Genomic DNA, 16,005 nt, shown 5'->3' on the forward strand with positions numbered 1-16,005 from the left:
TATCATATTTTACCACGAGGCTCCATCTGATCCAAGCAAACTGCAGCTGTATCGCACCAAGTGGGTTGTTGCCCATGAAAGTTATGCTCCAATAAATCTGTTAGTCTGTAAGGTGCCACAAAACTCCTCATAGTTTGTATCCACCAAAACAAACACAGCTACCCCTCTGTTGCTGTGTCTCAGAAGCTCTGACTCTGCTTGTGCCCTTTGCTCCCCATTGTGCATGCTGGTACAGCTCTGCCAGTAGTAACAATTGTGAGAGTGCAGTGCAAGCACAGCAGCACTGGTGCACTCTGCTGTTCAAGGAGGCCTAGGTGATATGGTGGTTAAAACGCATGCCCTGTCTGCACAAGTGGAACAGCTCGGTTAGCAATGGTAGCAGAGCCTTCAAGAAAAAGCTAGTGGAGCCACACACACAGGTGCAATAGAGCAAAACTTTCTGCCAAAGTGTCCTTGAGTGCATATTCAAAGCTTCAATAATCTTAACCATAGAAACTGCTCGAGCCCATCCTTAGCATTCCCTTTACAGGATGATGCATCTGCAAGGCCTTGGAGAATCCAACCTAGCTGTTTTCACCTCAGCACACCGAGTGACTATTCTGTGCATATGTTAGGTTCAGATTTCTCTGCCTTAGTGAATGTGGGCTGGGGAAGGCAAGAATCTGTGTAAGTTTGTATTTTTGGAGGCCCTCAGGTGGAGGCGTTTAAGGACCAGCCTAGGTTATTGGCACTTAATTGGCTAAGGAGTTACTGGTTTGTGCAGCAGTGACTGATTTTTACATTGGCACTCACTGTTCTCATTTCTTTTTTTCCAAGGTGAATATGTCCACGGACTTGGAGGGGACAGACATGTTGGCAGAGAAGGCTGACCGAAGGGAGTACATTGATCTATTGAAGAAAATGTTGACAATTGATGCAGATAAGAGAATTACTCCGCTGAAGACTTTAAATCATTCATTTGTTACAATGACCCATCTACTGGATTTCCCACACAGCAACCAGTGAGTGGATGGCACTTTGGTTTTGCTTTGTTTTAGATGGATTTCTCAGCATGAAACAGAACAGCAAATTTCAAGGTCACTTATTTACAGTGCGCTGGCATGTCAGTCTGATCTGCCAATTGAAAAGGAATATTACCAAGGGTAGTCTCTCTTCTGTTTCTAGTTCATTTAATTAGGTTGAATTGTGTTCTCTCAGTTCATGAGACTCAGCTGGAAGTTATCCCGGTGTCTCTTTGGGCTCAGAGGAATATTCTTCTCCACTAGTTATGGGCAGTATTATTTATTTTCAACAGTTTGACATTATGTTGCAGTCAAGATAAAGGCATATACATGCATGTGTGAAACAGTGGATTAAAGAAAAGAAAGGGATTTAGGTATGTGTTACGTTACTGTTTATAGTGAAGTGTACGCTGTATCTACTGGTATTGTGTGTATAATATTTCCCTCATTCATTCTATTTCAGTGTGAAATCCTGTTTTCAGAATATGGAGATCTGCAAGCGAAGAGTTAATATGTATGATACAATCAATCAAATAAAGAGCCCATTCACAACACACGTAGCACCTAATACAAGCACAAATCTAACAATGAGCTTCAACAACCAGCTCAACACAGCACACAATCAGGTATGTGAGTCTTTTGCTTTGGGTAATGTTGATTCTGTGGGCCGAATCCTGCCCTGCAAGTAACTCCAGAGAAGTCAGATATTTTGCATTTACTTGCACTGTAGTTGAGTAGAACTTGCCTCTAAATTAATAGTACTGTGTTGCTGCCATATGAAGGCAAGTTTTGAGTTTTAGTAGTGAAATGTTCAAGTGGTGTTGTTACATAAGAATTTAGACATGTTGTGCACACATGGTATTTTCACTGCTGTGTTAAAATTCCTTGATGTAGAATTTTTTCCACCACTCATAAGGCTATAGAAAGTAGAGATGGGGGACACCTGTTAGGCCTGAGACCTCCATTGTGGGCCAGTGCATGCGAGTTCAGTGACAGCTGACCATCACCTCCCTACCTAGTGGAGGAGTTTATTTTTGAAGCGAGTTTTCAGAATACACAAGCTGCCTTTGCAATTTTGTTTTCAATTTCCATATAGTTGGCAAGGTCAGACTGACAGAAGGTTTCTCTGCTCTGTTAGGCTTGTCTACACAGCAGCCTTATTTTGAAATAAATTATTCTGGACTAGCTGTTCTGAAACAGCTATTTTGAAGTAGGGCTGCTATAGACAAATGTATTTCGAAATAGCACTTCGCTATTTTGAAATAAGTGCTATCCCACCTCTTAACAGCACCTGTTTCAAAATAGGAGCTATTACTTCTGCAGTGAGGTTTAGTGATTTTCGAAATAACACACCAGCTATTTCAAAATATTGTCTCTGTAATGTAGATGACTGCAAAGTTATTTTGAAATAACAGCTGTTGTTTAGAAATAACTTAGTTGTGTGGCTGTAGCCTTATTCTGCTTGTATTAACCTATCAGTCCAGAGTCATGAAAGGCAAAAAATAGAAACCAAGTTTGCATACAGCTTTTTTCAGGTCTGTTTTCTTCCTTATCTTTCTTTAATTCTTTTGCTGATGTGACACTTCATGGCAGGGCTCTGCTAAGGGAAGTTTGTTCCTGCGTTGTGACACACACAATACAAATATGCCTACTTGTAATGTTTTGTTTTCTAGGCCAGTGTCTTGGCTTCCAACTCTACTGCTGCTGCTACTCTTTCCCTGGCAAACTCGGATGTCTCACTGCTAAACTATCAGTCTGCTCTGTACCCATCGTCCGCAGCACCAGTTGCAGGCGTGGCACAACAGAGTGTTTCCTTACAGCCTGGAACCACACAGATCTGCACGCAGACTGATCCATTCCAGCAAACATTCATTGTTTGTCCCCCTGCTTTTCAAAGTAAGTAGAAGAACCCATTGCATGCTACCAGAGTTTCCGCCAAGTGAAAATAAACTCTTGTGATATGGGCCAAGTAGAGAAATTCCAGGAGCTCACTCTGTGCTCTCACATGTGAGTCTGAAATCAGCTCAGGTGTGTAAGTATGTGTGTGTCTCTTCTCCCAGGACACAGTAGGACAGATGAGGATAACAAACTTGCCTATAAGGCAATCTTCACTCGCTTTATTGCTCTGTCAGTTCTCCCCTCAAATGTAACACCACAGCATTCCTCAGGAAAGTCGGAGAAGTTTGACCCATTTCCTGAGCAACACCTCAATGCTCATAATGTTCTAGTTGAACTTAGAGTGGTCGTGCTCGCACAGGCACACAGTCTGCTTCCCAGTAAGAACCAGCATGGGAAACTTATGGTGAAAAGAAGATGTTTGTTGAGGTTTAAGTGTAGGAAACGCAGGCCTGGAATAGAAATCCCTCCTACATCTTGTGCATGAACCTGTTGTTTAGGAGTCTATAACTGTGTTAATTTTCATAGTGGAGCAAAAATTTATTTTGGGGCATTGGTTTTTGGCATCAAGAACATTTGGAGAGTCACTTAAGGATTTAAAGAAACCTTGGAATATGCACAGGTATTGTCACAGTTAAAATTTTCATGCAGATGACAAGACTGCAAGCTCGAATGGACCTAAGCTTTAGAGAATTCTCCAGTGCTACCCTGTTGGCTGAGGCTGTGATCATGTCTCCTGTTCCTCCAGCTTTGGTTGGCTCTGAAAATAAACGTGTGAATAATAAAGAAATCAGCTGAAGCATGACTTGTTCTTGTTCCATACAGCTGGACTTCAGGCCACTGCAAAGCATTCTGCGTTCCCAGTACGGATGGAGAATGCTGTTCCAATTGTACCACAAGCACCGGCAGCACCGCCACTGCAGATCCAGTCAGGGGTTCTCACACAGGTAAGAACGGGGGTATCAGGAACTCTGGCCAGTGCAAAGCACAGTCCAGCTCTGTTCTCTCTTGTTGTAATGGCAGCCGTGTCCTGTTGCGGGCGTGCAGGGGCAGGGAGGTTATTCTTTGTTATTAACAGAAATCTTGACTGCATCAGGAGTTGGGGACCTGAATCCTAGTGATATGCAGTTTCATATCAACCTGGAATCTGCCTGGTTCTACTGGGATACTGTAAGTCTGACCCTTATTTGTTACTTTGACACTTCACAGCAGTCCTGTGCCAGCCAGGAGGCACTGTTAGTGGAGTCCATAAGTCCCTCAGAATCATATATTTGCACAGAAATATTGACATATCCTCGCAGTCTGCAGGCAGAGAACAATTACAAAACCAGAAGAGTGGTTTGTATTTCTTTATGATCACTGGCTGTGGGGTTTGGTCTTTCATGAATGGGGTAAGCATCTAATCTCCAGAGACTTCTCTGTGCCTCTGGATGTGACGGGGCTGTTCAAAGCATATAGTTGATGCCTGGACAGAGATAGTTTACTCTATATAGGAAAGTATCTGCTCAAAAGCTATGCAGCAAATTTCACAGGAAATTAATTGGTTTCTGTGCATTATTTACCATGTGAAAAATTAGATTTCAGAAAACAAAAGTCAAGATTTGAATAATTGTCATATAGTCCCATTTTAATTGAATTAAATTATTTTTGCATTCTTTTTTTTGCATAGCTGCATCCTTGATATGCGTAGATGTCCCGTTTGTATTTATTTCCAAATATGTTATCAGAAGTAATGATTAACTGCAAATTTTAGTATGTTGTTTTGCAAAAATCTTTAAATCCTTATCTATTTTCTTCCATAAAAATAAACTAGTCCTGTTTCCAACAAGGCAATGGTTTTAAAATACAATGGCTATGCTGTAATAAGTACACTTATTGTATCACATTTTTATGCATTAAAGGTGTGATCACTTTTATGGATGATATTATAATTTTTCTTTTTTGCATAGTTTGTTTCTTCTGACAGTTAATTGCAATGGCCAAGAAACGTGGAGGTAGTATATCACAGTGACTGGTCTAGTCATACAGGAATAATTTTAGGCGATAAGTTGTAAGTTATTTGTTCGGTTAAAAAATAAAAAACCGGGAGGTAGCATTTAATGATGACTGCATTCGGCTTAGTGTAATTGCACAGGTTACAGTATTACATGAACAGAATAATCTTAAAGGGAGCAATCGTGAAGCAGTCCATTCCTGCTGCTCTTCATGATGAAGTATCAAACCCCACTTAAAGCAACACTTCATATAAGATGACTTCATGGGTTAGGTTTGTTCCTCAGCAATCTCTGCCTGGTTAATGTTAATTTCTAGTAATCTAAAGACCCCCAGTGATTTTTAAGATTATTAAAATTCCCTGGTTTATCCTTTCCCAAGAAAGCCTGTGTGTGGTTACACAGGATGTATTACATCAGCTTTGCAGTATGTAACATTAGGGCCCAGTACGGGCTAAAGTAGAGAGAGCCTGGAATACACACATCTAGGATCCAAGCAGAATAAGGTGGTGTAAAGTTTGAAACAGTTTTGTGAAGCTGGTGCCTTTGTCCCTCATACTCCCCCAGGAATGTCTGCCAGTTCATCACGTTAGCCCATCTGGAGGGTCAGAAGGGGTAGTGGTTTCAGTACATACATTTGATTGCTGCACGTCACTAAAGAGCATTGTTAGTACCAATAGACTAGAAGCCTTTATGGCCCTATTGCTGAACCCAGTTAACCTGCCTCAGGACATGTGTTTCACTCATTGCCTAATCTACGTTTCAGGGAAGCTGTACACCACTAATGGTAGCAACTCTTCATCCTCAAGTAGCCACCATCACGCCGCAGTATGCGGTGCCCTTTACTCTGAACTGCGCAGCCGGCCGGCCAGCGCTAGTAGAACAGACGGCTGCAGTACTGGTAATTGCCTCCCTTGATTGTGTTCACTAACGGAGTTTTTGTTTTAACTTAGACTTGCAGAGGGCATGGAAGCATGTGCCATCTTGTGGCTGTGTTCTTGCTACATCTTAATGTCTTGTTGTTTTTCCTCCCCAACATTGCTGAAGCACTGTCTGATGTTTAGTGTGGCTGTGAGGAATCCAGATTTATTTACTGTTGCTCTTTACTAGTCTATATTATAAAGCTCTTATCCTAAGCACCGAAGAGCTGTAATCCTATTTGTCTATTTGTTTACTGTCCTATTTTTACTTCTTTAATTGTCAAGTACAAAGGAAACGGCCTTTAGGTTGACTCTGCTACAGGTACCTGGATGGCCAGAATTTGAAGCAGTTGTAGCTTCATTTTTTTTTGTTTTAAACCTTCTTTGCATGTAGATTAATGTCAAATCCTTGAGCTCAGGCTAAATCTTTTAATAGCAAGTATTTTTAAATATACTGCTTTAGCAATCAAGAAACCTTAACCTTCATTGATTGACAGTAATTTTCAGACCTTTCATTATCTATAACCAATCATTGGCAACTTGCATTGTCCAAAGAAAGATGTTGCTCCCCACCGATGCTTTTTGTTCTTACTACATTTTGTGGTTGAAATTAAAGGTGAAGTGTAGCTTTTTACATAACAAGTTTCTGAGGCTAATTCTAATTAAACTAAACAGCCAGCTGAACATGGCTAGGGGAAGGAATGTACCTGGTTTTAAAATCCATGCTTTCATAATTGTTGCCCTGTGAATTTATCTGGTATCTGCATCAGAACTGGTCTGCAGATGTCACAAGCAAGTCATTTTAAAAACCCTGAATCAGAGCAGTGAAGCATCCAAAAACATTACAGTGCACTTGAAGTCCTTCTGTCCTCGTGTGTATTTCACAGCACTCTCCATTTCTTATACACACCATTTTGTGTTTTGTGGCTTTAAAGCAATAATTAGTATTAAACTTGGGACCATTCAAGTGTCTGCTGCTATCCACAATATTAAATGCTCCCCAGTTTTAAGGGTGGAAAGGCAGGAAAGTAGGTTCCTGTGGATCACAGTGGTTTGCACTGGATCTTCTCTCTCCCACCTCTTCTCCAGTTTGGCTTGCTGAAGAGCTGCCATTGACGATGGCAGGGGCATGTGTAGCAGAGCACGGGCACCATTCAGTGATTGGTATCTCTTTCAAAATGCATTTGGGTTTTGTGCTAAAATGCCAATTGGATCTACTCTGTGTGTGCTGTGGATTTGGGCATATAATTCAGAAAGGGACTGGAGCCATCTGTCTTCAAACTGAGAGCCTGGATTCTAATTTTTTCCAGAGAATTTGACATTTTCATTCAGTTTCCTGGAGCCTTTGGCCCAGATTACTCACCTTTAGTGCTTCTGACACTTCTCTTTGCCGCTTAACTTATGTTTGCATTGGCCATTTGCTAAGCTTTGCCTATTTTTGTTCTTCCTCTATCAAAACAGTTCGTCGCTTGGAAGGCCTGATTTCAGCCTCCCATTGGGAAGTTAGATTTCGCTCTGTATTAAACTCTCTGCTTTGTCTTGTGCAGGTGTTGGCTTTTGGAAAGACGCATGGTGTGACTTTTAACATATTTCTCTTTTTTATTATTCTGCTTGTGTTGGCAGAGGTGTTAGCAGGTGTCTGCTTAAAGGTTTCTTGTTTGGAATGAGTATTTGTAAATAAGTGGATCTGTTACTTGCAGAAATATTTTGCTTAAAACAGCATGTGTTTGTGGTTTTGCAGTTTAAACTGCAAGAAACAGAATCATGTGTGTTCTGCGTCATAGAGCTACTGTACTGCAGAACAGCCTGCATGTTACCAGTTTAGACAAAAACGCTAGTGTCCCTATGAGCTGAAAGTGGGTGGAGTTTGAGCATCTCACATGACAATCAGCAAGAGATATTTTTTCTTTTTTTAATATACTGACTGTTTTATTTCCTTCAGCAACTCAATTCAAGTGGTGAAAAGTCCATATTTGTGACTAGATGTTTATTTCTGTTGGTTGTGTGAGGAAGATGAATGCATTTGCAAAAAACGGACTCTGCTTACCTAGGCTTCTGACACCTGCATTTTGCTCTATCTTCTCAGTTTTAATTTTTTTGAAAACGTGCCCCAGGCCCTTCAGTAACTATCTGTGGTTAAATCAGGGGATACTGGCATTTCTGCCAATTCCACATGTCCTCTCTCCACTGCTGGAGAAGACACTGAGGAGGAGCAGAGAGGTTCCTGCTGCCTTTGCTTCCTCTCAGGTTGAGAACTATAAACACACGTGGATGAAACAGCTGTAGAATGGGCTAAATGGCTGCCAAATTTAATGACTTAATTGAAGATTCTTTCTTGAACCAGCCCAGATGCACTTGTTCTCTAGTAATAGTTTCTTAGGTACCCAGCAGAAATGGGCTCTATTAGCCCTGGTAGTTGTAATCTATCTACTTTCCGGCACTTTTTCTGTAGTACAGTCTAAACACCATCCCCTTCCTCAGGTGCTTGATAGAAAAGGTGGGCAAACTGACTGAGGAGGTGTGTTTCTTTGGTTTTCTTCCTGTAGTGAGGCCATGTGAGGAAGTGCAGCCACATACCTATATCTCTGCAAGTTAACAGTCTATGCAACTGATTCTGTTGTTTGGAGCAACAATCTGAGGTTTAGCAAGTTTCTTTCTGTTTGTTGTTTTGCAGCAGGCCTGGCCTGGCGGAACACAACAGATCCTGCTACCTTCCACCTGGCAGCAACTTCCAGGGGTTGCACTGCACAATTCTGTTCAGCCCACAACTGTGATTCCAGAGACAATTGGAAGCAATCAGCAGCTAGCTGACTGGAGGTTAGTGTCTGTGCTAATGCATGGGTGCTTCTGAGCCCAGGGAGGTGATGGCAGAATTTGTAGCAGGTAAGCATTTCTGTTGCTACCACCTTGCATGTCACTACACCCATGCCACCACTCTGAGTATAGCCACCATTGACATGTGCAGTCTGCACCCAAGACTTCACAGTGCTTGACCTTGTGTGGTGAAGAGCCAGTGCAAAAACCCAGATACCAGCACAAGAGTCCCTCTCTGCACATTCCTGGCCTGCACTGTGCGCTCATGTGATGCCTGCAGCTTGGTCAGCATTTGGATCTCTCTCCCCTTAGGAATGCACATTCCCATGGGAATCAGTACAGCACCATCATGCAGCAGCCCTCCTTACTAACCAACCATGTGGCTCTGGCTGCTGCACAGCCCCTGAACGTTGGCGTCGCTCATGTTGTCAGGCAGCAGCAGAGCAGCGGCCTCGCAGCAAAGAAGAACAAACAACCAGCACAGAGCACAGCAAAGTAAGGCGCCGTCCCTGCTGGCCCCTTGATGCACCTGGGGGAGATGTGCAGATCCTGGAGCACCAGCCCTTGCTCACATAGGGTCCCTGTCTGAAACTGTTCTTAGTGAGCTGTCAGCTAAGGCCTGAATGTTGAACTTTTTCCTCAGGCGCTCTTCCCTGCAGTGGGTGGGCAGGGGACGCCACCAGTGCGTGCTTGTGCTATGTACAGACCTCTGGGTCCTATGTAGCACAGAGCCCAGGCGCTGAACAAGGAGGGCCAGAGGAGATCCTCCTGCACCGAGGGGAATTCCACCCCTTTAATCCCATGCCAGCACACACTGGCGCTTTGCGTTTTCCTGGCTCTCCCCTCACCTGGTGGGGCTTGAGGATGTCGGCTCTGGGGTTTTTCTTTTCCTGCTGGGTCCAGGCGATAGTGAGCGCTAGCACAGCCTGTTCATAGGCCAAATCGTGCCGCCTGTCTAGAAACAATCTCTTTGTCTTACCCCGTTGCTTCCCCCAGGCCCACCACTGCGCTGGAGGCCGTGCCTTCCCAAGTCTACTCATTGATCGGGAGCAGCCCCCTTCTTGCCGCCTCCTCCTCCACCGCTCTCCTTGCAGTGCAGGAGCAGCACCAGCCCATTGTAATCCCGGACACGCCTAGCCCTCCTGTCAGCGTCATTACCATCCGCAGTGATACCGATGAAGAGGAGGACAACAAATACAAGCCTGCAAGGTAGAGTCTGACTTGAGAGCTGATTGCATTTTGCCCTGAGGCTGGCAGAGCCAGCGCACTCCCATGTGTAGCCGTGCCCCACAAGAGGATGCGAAAGGGAGGAGAAGTGTGCAAGGCAGAGGGTTGCATCACACTGGGCTAAGAAATCTGTACAGTGAAATCTCTGATGTACCATGGTGGGACTGAAGGTGCTTCCTCTGGGCACTGCAGGGTAAATGAGTACAGTGTGTTTTCTTCCCAAGCTTGGGCATGAAGCAGAGATCCAACGTCATCAGCTACGTTACCGTGAATGACTCCCCAGACTCAGACTGCTCCCTGAATAGCCCCTACACCAGTGATTCACTCTCTGCTGCCAGGAACGCTGGGGGAACAGTGGAGCTGCCTGCTAGAGGAGTGGCTGACAGCTCCAGCTCTCGCACCATCATCGTCCCACCTCTGAAAACACAACTGACAGACTGTGTCATCGCCACACAGGCCTCAGGTAGGTGCCGACCCTGACAAAGGTAGGACTATTTGTGTCTGTATCCCTAGCTCGGACAGCTCTGTCTCCCCTCTCTGAGTAGCCAGGACAAAGTTGTAGGCAACCCTTGTTTTGTGTTGGCTTGTGATTGCTCCCCTCTGGTTCTAGAAATCCAGGTCACTGGTAAGATTTTCTGAATATGAAGATTTCCCTGGGGTTCTTGGCAGCCATTCTCCCAGAAGGCAATTGCAGATCTCTGGGAAATGCAGGCAGGTTACTGATTCATCTGAGTGTGGCCTGGAACTAGAGAAAGGAGCCTGCCAGGGAAAGGCCCCTGCAGTGTAGAAGGGACATGAGCAGCTGAGGGCCTGGAAGGAGTGGGAGAAGAACAGACTGATCTGCTCATGTTTTCCAGGCATTCTGAGCAGCGTCAGCAAAACCAAACCAGTGGCATCGGTAAGTGGGCAAGCATCAGGATGCTGCGTAACACCAAGTGGGTACCGGCCACCCCGCCTGGTGACCAGTGGCACGCAGCCACTCAACCTTAGCCAGGTAAGCAAGGCTGTGGCTCTTGCTTTGTCTCCTGCTCGCTTCTGCATGTCCCTGAGGCACGTTAAAACCAGGCAGAGCACTGTCAGGCTGAGCCCTGTGCTAGCAAGGAGGAGAAAAGGGCTGGTTACCGATGGGATGCTGCAGCGGCTTCCTTGTTGTTGGCATTAAGTAGCTAGTTCTGGTTCAGTCCTTGGCAGTTCATTATTGCACAAAACCTGCACTGTCTTCCATGGGTGGGCAGTGTCTCCTGGCAGTTTGGGCACTGCTTGACCCGGTTCCCTGGCAAACCAACCCTACCCTTGCCAGGCTGGGAAAGAGGTGCAAGGGCTGCAGGTGGACTGGCTCAGCCTCTGGAGGGAGGACTCCTCTGTGTCCCCTGGCACTGAGGCTGGCCTTGCTTCAGCTTCTGCCCCAGCTCTTGTTGTGACATGTCTCAGCTTGTCTGATCACAGCAGAGCGATGGCAGGCACCTCCAGCCAAGCTTCTTGATCCCATGGACAGGGAGCCTCCACTGTGCCTTCATCAGTTTCACCACAGGTGGTTGCTATGCACTCAGCCCTGCCTGCCAGATTCCGAACCAGACCAGCTTCCCTGCGGTGTGCTCAGTGCCTGCCCAGGCACAGTCTGACCCGGCTTGGCTATGATTCCAGCTCTACCCACAGTAACAGGGAGACTTATCTCCGTAGTCAGTGAGAACTGCCCCCTCTCCCAGTGCCTGCTGCAGAGCATAATGGGCCCTGCTGCGTGAGTGCGTGAACGTTCCCAGTGCAGGGCCTGCCAGTAGCTGCTTTCCTTCCCATCAACAGGCATCACGTGGGTGGGTGGGGCTGCTTGCTTCATTGATTTTTCTGTTCTGCAGAATCAGCTGACTCCAGTGTTGGGCTCGCAGGAGAGAAGCGGAAATCCAGCTCCACGCAGGCAGCAAGCATATGTGGCTCCCCTCCCATCAGCTATTTCTCAGGCTCCTTACACGTTCCAGCACAGCAGCTCAGCTCATCCCCACCTGGCAGCAGCTACAGCCAGCACTCATCTTCCCAGCCAGCCCCACATGTACACCTATGCTCCGAGCACTGCTGCAACACTGGGCTCCACAAATTCTCTTGCTCATCTTTTCTCCCCTCAGGGCTCTTCCAGGCACACCACATATGCCGCCCACCCTAGCACTCTTGTCCATCAAGTACCAGTGAGTGTCGGGCCCAGCTTGCTGACTTCTGCAAACGTCCCACCTGCCCAGTACCAACACCAATTTGCTACTCAGTCATATATTGGTGCTTCTCGAGGATCTGCTATTTACGCTGGATACCCACTGAGCCCAACAAAGATCAGCCAGTACTCATACTTGTAGTTCAGGGGATGCCCTTCATTAGTAGGGTTTGCAGTAATGGTGACCAGCCCATGCTTGGGAGTGCTGGGTTCTGCTACAGGCCTGGAGAAGCAAAGGTGGTTTTCAGGTGAACCTTTACCTGGTGTTGGCTGTACTGTTGTAGTCTCCTCTAAGCCTGGATGTATTATGTTTGGCAATGTGTCTGCTTGGGGAATTCAGTCATTAATTGGGCAGCACCCTTGGGTACCCATACAGGGGTCATTGATTAAGATTTTAAACTTTTACTTAATTTTTATAGATGCTTTTTTAAAAGGTCACAGTCCGGTTTATTTAAAGCTATTCTGATACGTTGGTAATCAGAGGAGAAAGGAAATCACTGTCTTTAAAGACAAAAGCTGATTTTTTTAACTCATAATTTAAACAGATTCGCAGATTATATTTTAGCAGCTTGCACAAATCCATGTTGCCACTAAAAATATAATGCACATTTATCTCAGTAAGTTGCTAGAGTAGATTTCAGACTTCAGTTTAATATTTTAAAGTTCTATAGTTCATTGTCTCACTAGTAGATTGCTGTTTGTGCACAAGAAATTACATCTGTTTGTCAATGTCAAAATATTCTGGTTACTTTCCTGCTTTGTTTTAGGGTATGATAGAGGCAGCTATCTTGTACTAGCAACTTAATAGTCAAAAGTCCATTTAAACCATGAAATTTTCATATTACTGTCTTGTAAAGTCTGAATATCCTAACACAGCTGGGTTTTTATCATTGAAGGAGTGGTTAAAACAAGTTTTTATCAGTTATATGCAGGATCTCACTGTATAATGTAACACAACTGCTTTGCCAAAGTGCTGTATTCTGTTATGAGAATTGATAGTGTTGTGTTACTCTTTTGAGTTTGGTTTCTTTGGAGTTTTAGACACTGGCCCTGTCATGGAGCTGGATTCCTTCTCACAGAAGCACAGGGCTCTTGTTTATCTTTTCCTTGCATGTTTCACTTAGGAGGAAGCTGAACAATTTGAAATACAGTGAAATAGCGGCATGTACAGCTTTTTATACTCCGGTGAGCCTCTCCTCGTAGGTATGCTAGCAACAGCTTTAAAGCGCTCTTATCAAGACTTGCATACAGTCAGTGCATGTAAGAACTGAGGGGGGGGGAATCCAGATTTTAAAGTTTATTACTGAATTTAAAACTATTTTAGAAGTTTTGTAATGGTGGTGTTTTAATATTTTACATAAAATGAAATATGTACATATTGATTAGAAAAAATATAACAAGCAAAACTTCCTGCTAACCCCAAATGTTCTGTCTTTGTAATCAAAATGTGTAGTGATTATACTTGAACTCTGTACCTAGTGTTTGTCTAAATTTTAAACGTTCCTGGGGATGAAATTGATGTGTCCTTTGTATTTAAACCAAAATGATACGTCAGAATGTATGTGATATAATGCAATTGTTAGAGCTCATCACTGTAGCACTGAGAGAGAAAAAAGTGGAGCTTCATGGAGAGAAAAGGACACCTTCTGTTTTGTTTTGCACAGGTATGTGTGATGAAGAGTTGTTTGTGTCCCCTTATTGTAGTGCCTTAAATGATGATGTAGTGTGAATAGAGTTTACAGTGAGCTTGCCTTATGAGGGACCAGCAAGCCCCCATCAGATTGAAGCAATTCACTAAGCTTAACATAGCAAGAATAGCAGGATGTTGCATAGATGCATTGTTCTCTGTTTTAATGCTAACATAAAAGGGTACATTTTTGTTTGGCGTGAAGCTATGTTTCCTTCAACTTTCCTTAAAATGGCACATAATACTGTTAGATGTCTGTCAGTGCATTTCGAATAGGGTCGTGCTGGGAATGCATTGAAATATTTAGTCTGATATTGCAGAAGTGATTTAAGTATGTGCAATCACTTTATTAGATTAGTGTGTGACATTACCTTTGCCTGTGTTACAAGCAGATGTTTCTTGTAAAATATTGCTAGCGTAGTGACAGAATGTTTATACCAAAGAGAGCCTGCTGTAAAGCACATAAAAATATCATTAACAGGTTACTGCAACTGCTAATGTGGAACTGTTTGGAAGGTTTATTAACTATAGCACTAATGTTCAGAGGAATACTCTGTTTAGGTAACTTGTGTGGTTTGAAACAACACTTTGTTTCCTTGGGTCTGCCAAACCAGGAATTATTTTGTGACCTTTAGTGCAGAGATAAGCATCTTGGCCAAATGGATAATGAACTGGCTTGAGCAGTGGTATTACTGCAGCAATAAGGGGTTTTTACAGCCTTGAACTCCAGTTCCGTCCAAATTGAAAGCAGGCTGATTTTACAACTGGGTGATGTGATGATGGTGTCCAGAAGAGCAGAAATTCAGTTCTGCACTTCCACATTACTGGGATAGGGAGGTCTAGGGTGGCCTGAAATTGATCCACTGTAAGAGGTTTGGTATCTCTTTCATAGTAGGAGCTTTGGAACTGGATGGGAGCAATTAGCAACATCACTAACCAGAAGTCATTGTCTAGTGTACTTTCCATCACAACACCCTTCAAAATATGGGGATAACTGAGCAATCCCAACACTTCCCATCACTGGTGGTGCCGATGTTCTGTGTTGCTGTAACATTATCCAACCATTTCTCACTTAGTGCCAAGCACTTCCTTATTTTGTCTGCGTTGTGGCTTGTGTTCAGTGCTTCTCTTGAGATAGATACCTCTTGGATACAGAGTTGTGCCTTTCCTTCTCAAGACAAACAAATGCCAACATCTGCATTATGTGAAAAAGCTTCACCCAGTTTCATAAAGTGTTTCCTGAGAAGTTCTTGAGAAGAGAACAATAACGAACCTCTAACAAAATGAACTAATCAAATGGGGGAGAGCTTTTGTTTAAAAATAAACTAAACAAACCTTGTGTCTTTAGTTTACATAGGTTTTTTTTAATAAAAAAAAACCCTCTTAACATATTCATTAAGAACATTTTCATCTCCTCCCCTGATTCAAACACCTTCAGAATTGGAAAAAGGAGGATGAAATGGGACCTACAACATACTAACACCTAGAGTACATCCAACTTAAATTGCAATGCACACCATTTAAAAATCCCACAGGGCCAGATTCTGATCTCACTAGATTTACAGTGGTGTTAACATCAAAATGTGGCTTACAGTGTGTGTTGCCCCATCAAGTGTATGCTAAAGCATTCCAGCTTGTCTCCATGTGGCTCCTGTGACGCATGAACAACTGAGTGACCTCCCTGTTGCACCTGGTTTGCATCGTGTGTAACCAGACATACTGGTTTTGACTATACATTTGTCCTTTCTTGAACTCTGAGGAATTAGCTGGAGTTTGGGATTGCCCTTCAGAATTATAGTTAACTTGGCCCATTGAGAGTCATTCTTGCAATCCATCTCCTGTGTTGACTTAGAGTTGCTCCTGTTCACTGACTTGCATTCACAGCTGTCATACCCCCCTGCAGAAGCAGCTTCTGAGCTTTTCTGTTTAGTACTGAGTTGACTGATGAAGTAATTTATCTCTTGATTCAGCAATTTTTTACATACACGAAACTAAATTGCTTATAAAATGACAGGATTGGCACAGCCCTGATTTCTCTTTTATTTAAACTTATGAATGGTGCCGCATGTCTAAATGGTTGTTTGTTCATGTTTGTTGCTAAACTTTATTATAATGTGTGATTTCAGATTCAGCTTGAAATATATCTATCTCTCTACATGTAGCAGTACATTATATGTAAGGTTAGTATTTCTGCTTGAATCTTTGATATTGCGATGGAATCCCTATTTTATTAAATGTATTTGATATGCTAGTTACTGTGTGAAATTTAACT

At 43.7% G+C, this 16,005-nt stretch overlaps 1 protein-coding gene across 1 annotated transcript in view; it reads left to right on the forward strand.

The window, feature by feature from the left end:
• Positions 1-15,208, forward strand: part of HIPK1 (homeodomain interacting protein kinase 1) — a 35,682-nt gene extending 20,474 nt beyond the window's left edge. The window contains exons 6-16 of the mRNA XM_074977302.1: positions 817-1,001; positions 1,465-1,627; positions 2,675-2,897; positions 3,723-3,844; positions 5,655-5,789; positions 8,483-8,625; positions 8,935-9,117; positions 9,619-9,831; positions 10,074-10,312; positions 10,707-10,843; positions 11,703-15,208. Coding sequence (XP_074833403.1) covers positions 817-1,001; positions 1,465-1,627; positions 2,675-2,897; positions 3,723-3,844; positions 5,655-5,789; positions 8,483-8,625; positions 8,935-9,117; positions 9,619-9,831; positions 10,074-10,312; positions 10,707-10,843; positions 11,703-12,188 — 2,229 coding nt within the window. The 3' untranslated portion in view covers positions 12,189-15,208. The remainder of the gene's footprint in view (positions 1-816; positions 1,002-1,464; positions 1,628-2,674; positions 2,898-3,722; positions 3,845-5,654; positions 5,790-8,482; positions 8,626-8,934; positions 9,118-9,618; positions 9,832-10,073; positions 10,313-10,706; positions 10,844-11,702) is intronic.
• The last annotated feature ends 797 nt before the right edge of the window (positions 15,209-16,005 follow it).

Source organism: Carettochelys insculpta, chromosome 26, assembly GCF_033958435.1.
Source record: "Carettochelys insculpta isolate YL-2023 chromosome 26, ASM3395843v1, whole genome shotgun sequence".
NCBI lineage: Eukaryota > Metazoa > Chordata > Testudines > Carettochelyidae > Carettochelys > Carettochelys insculpta.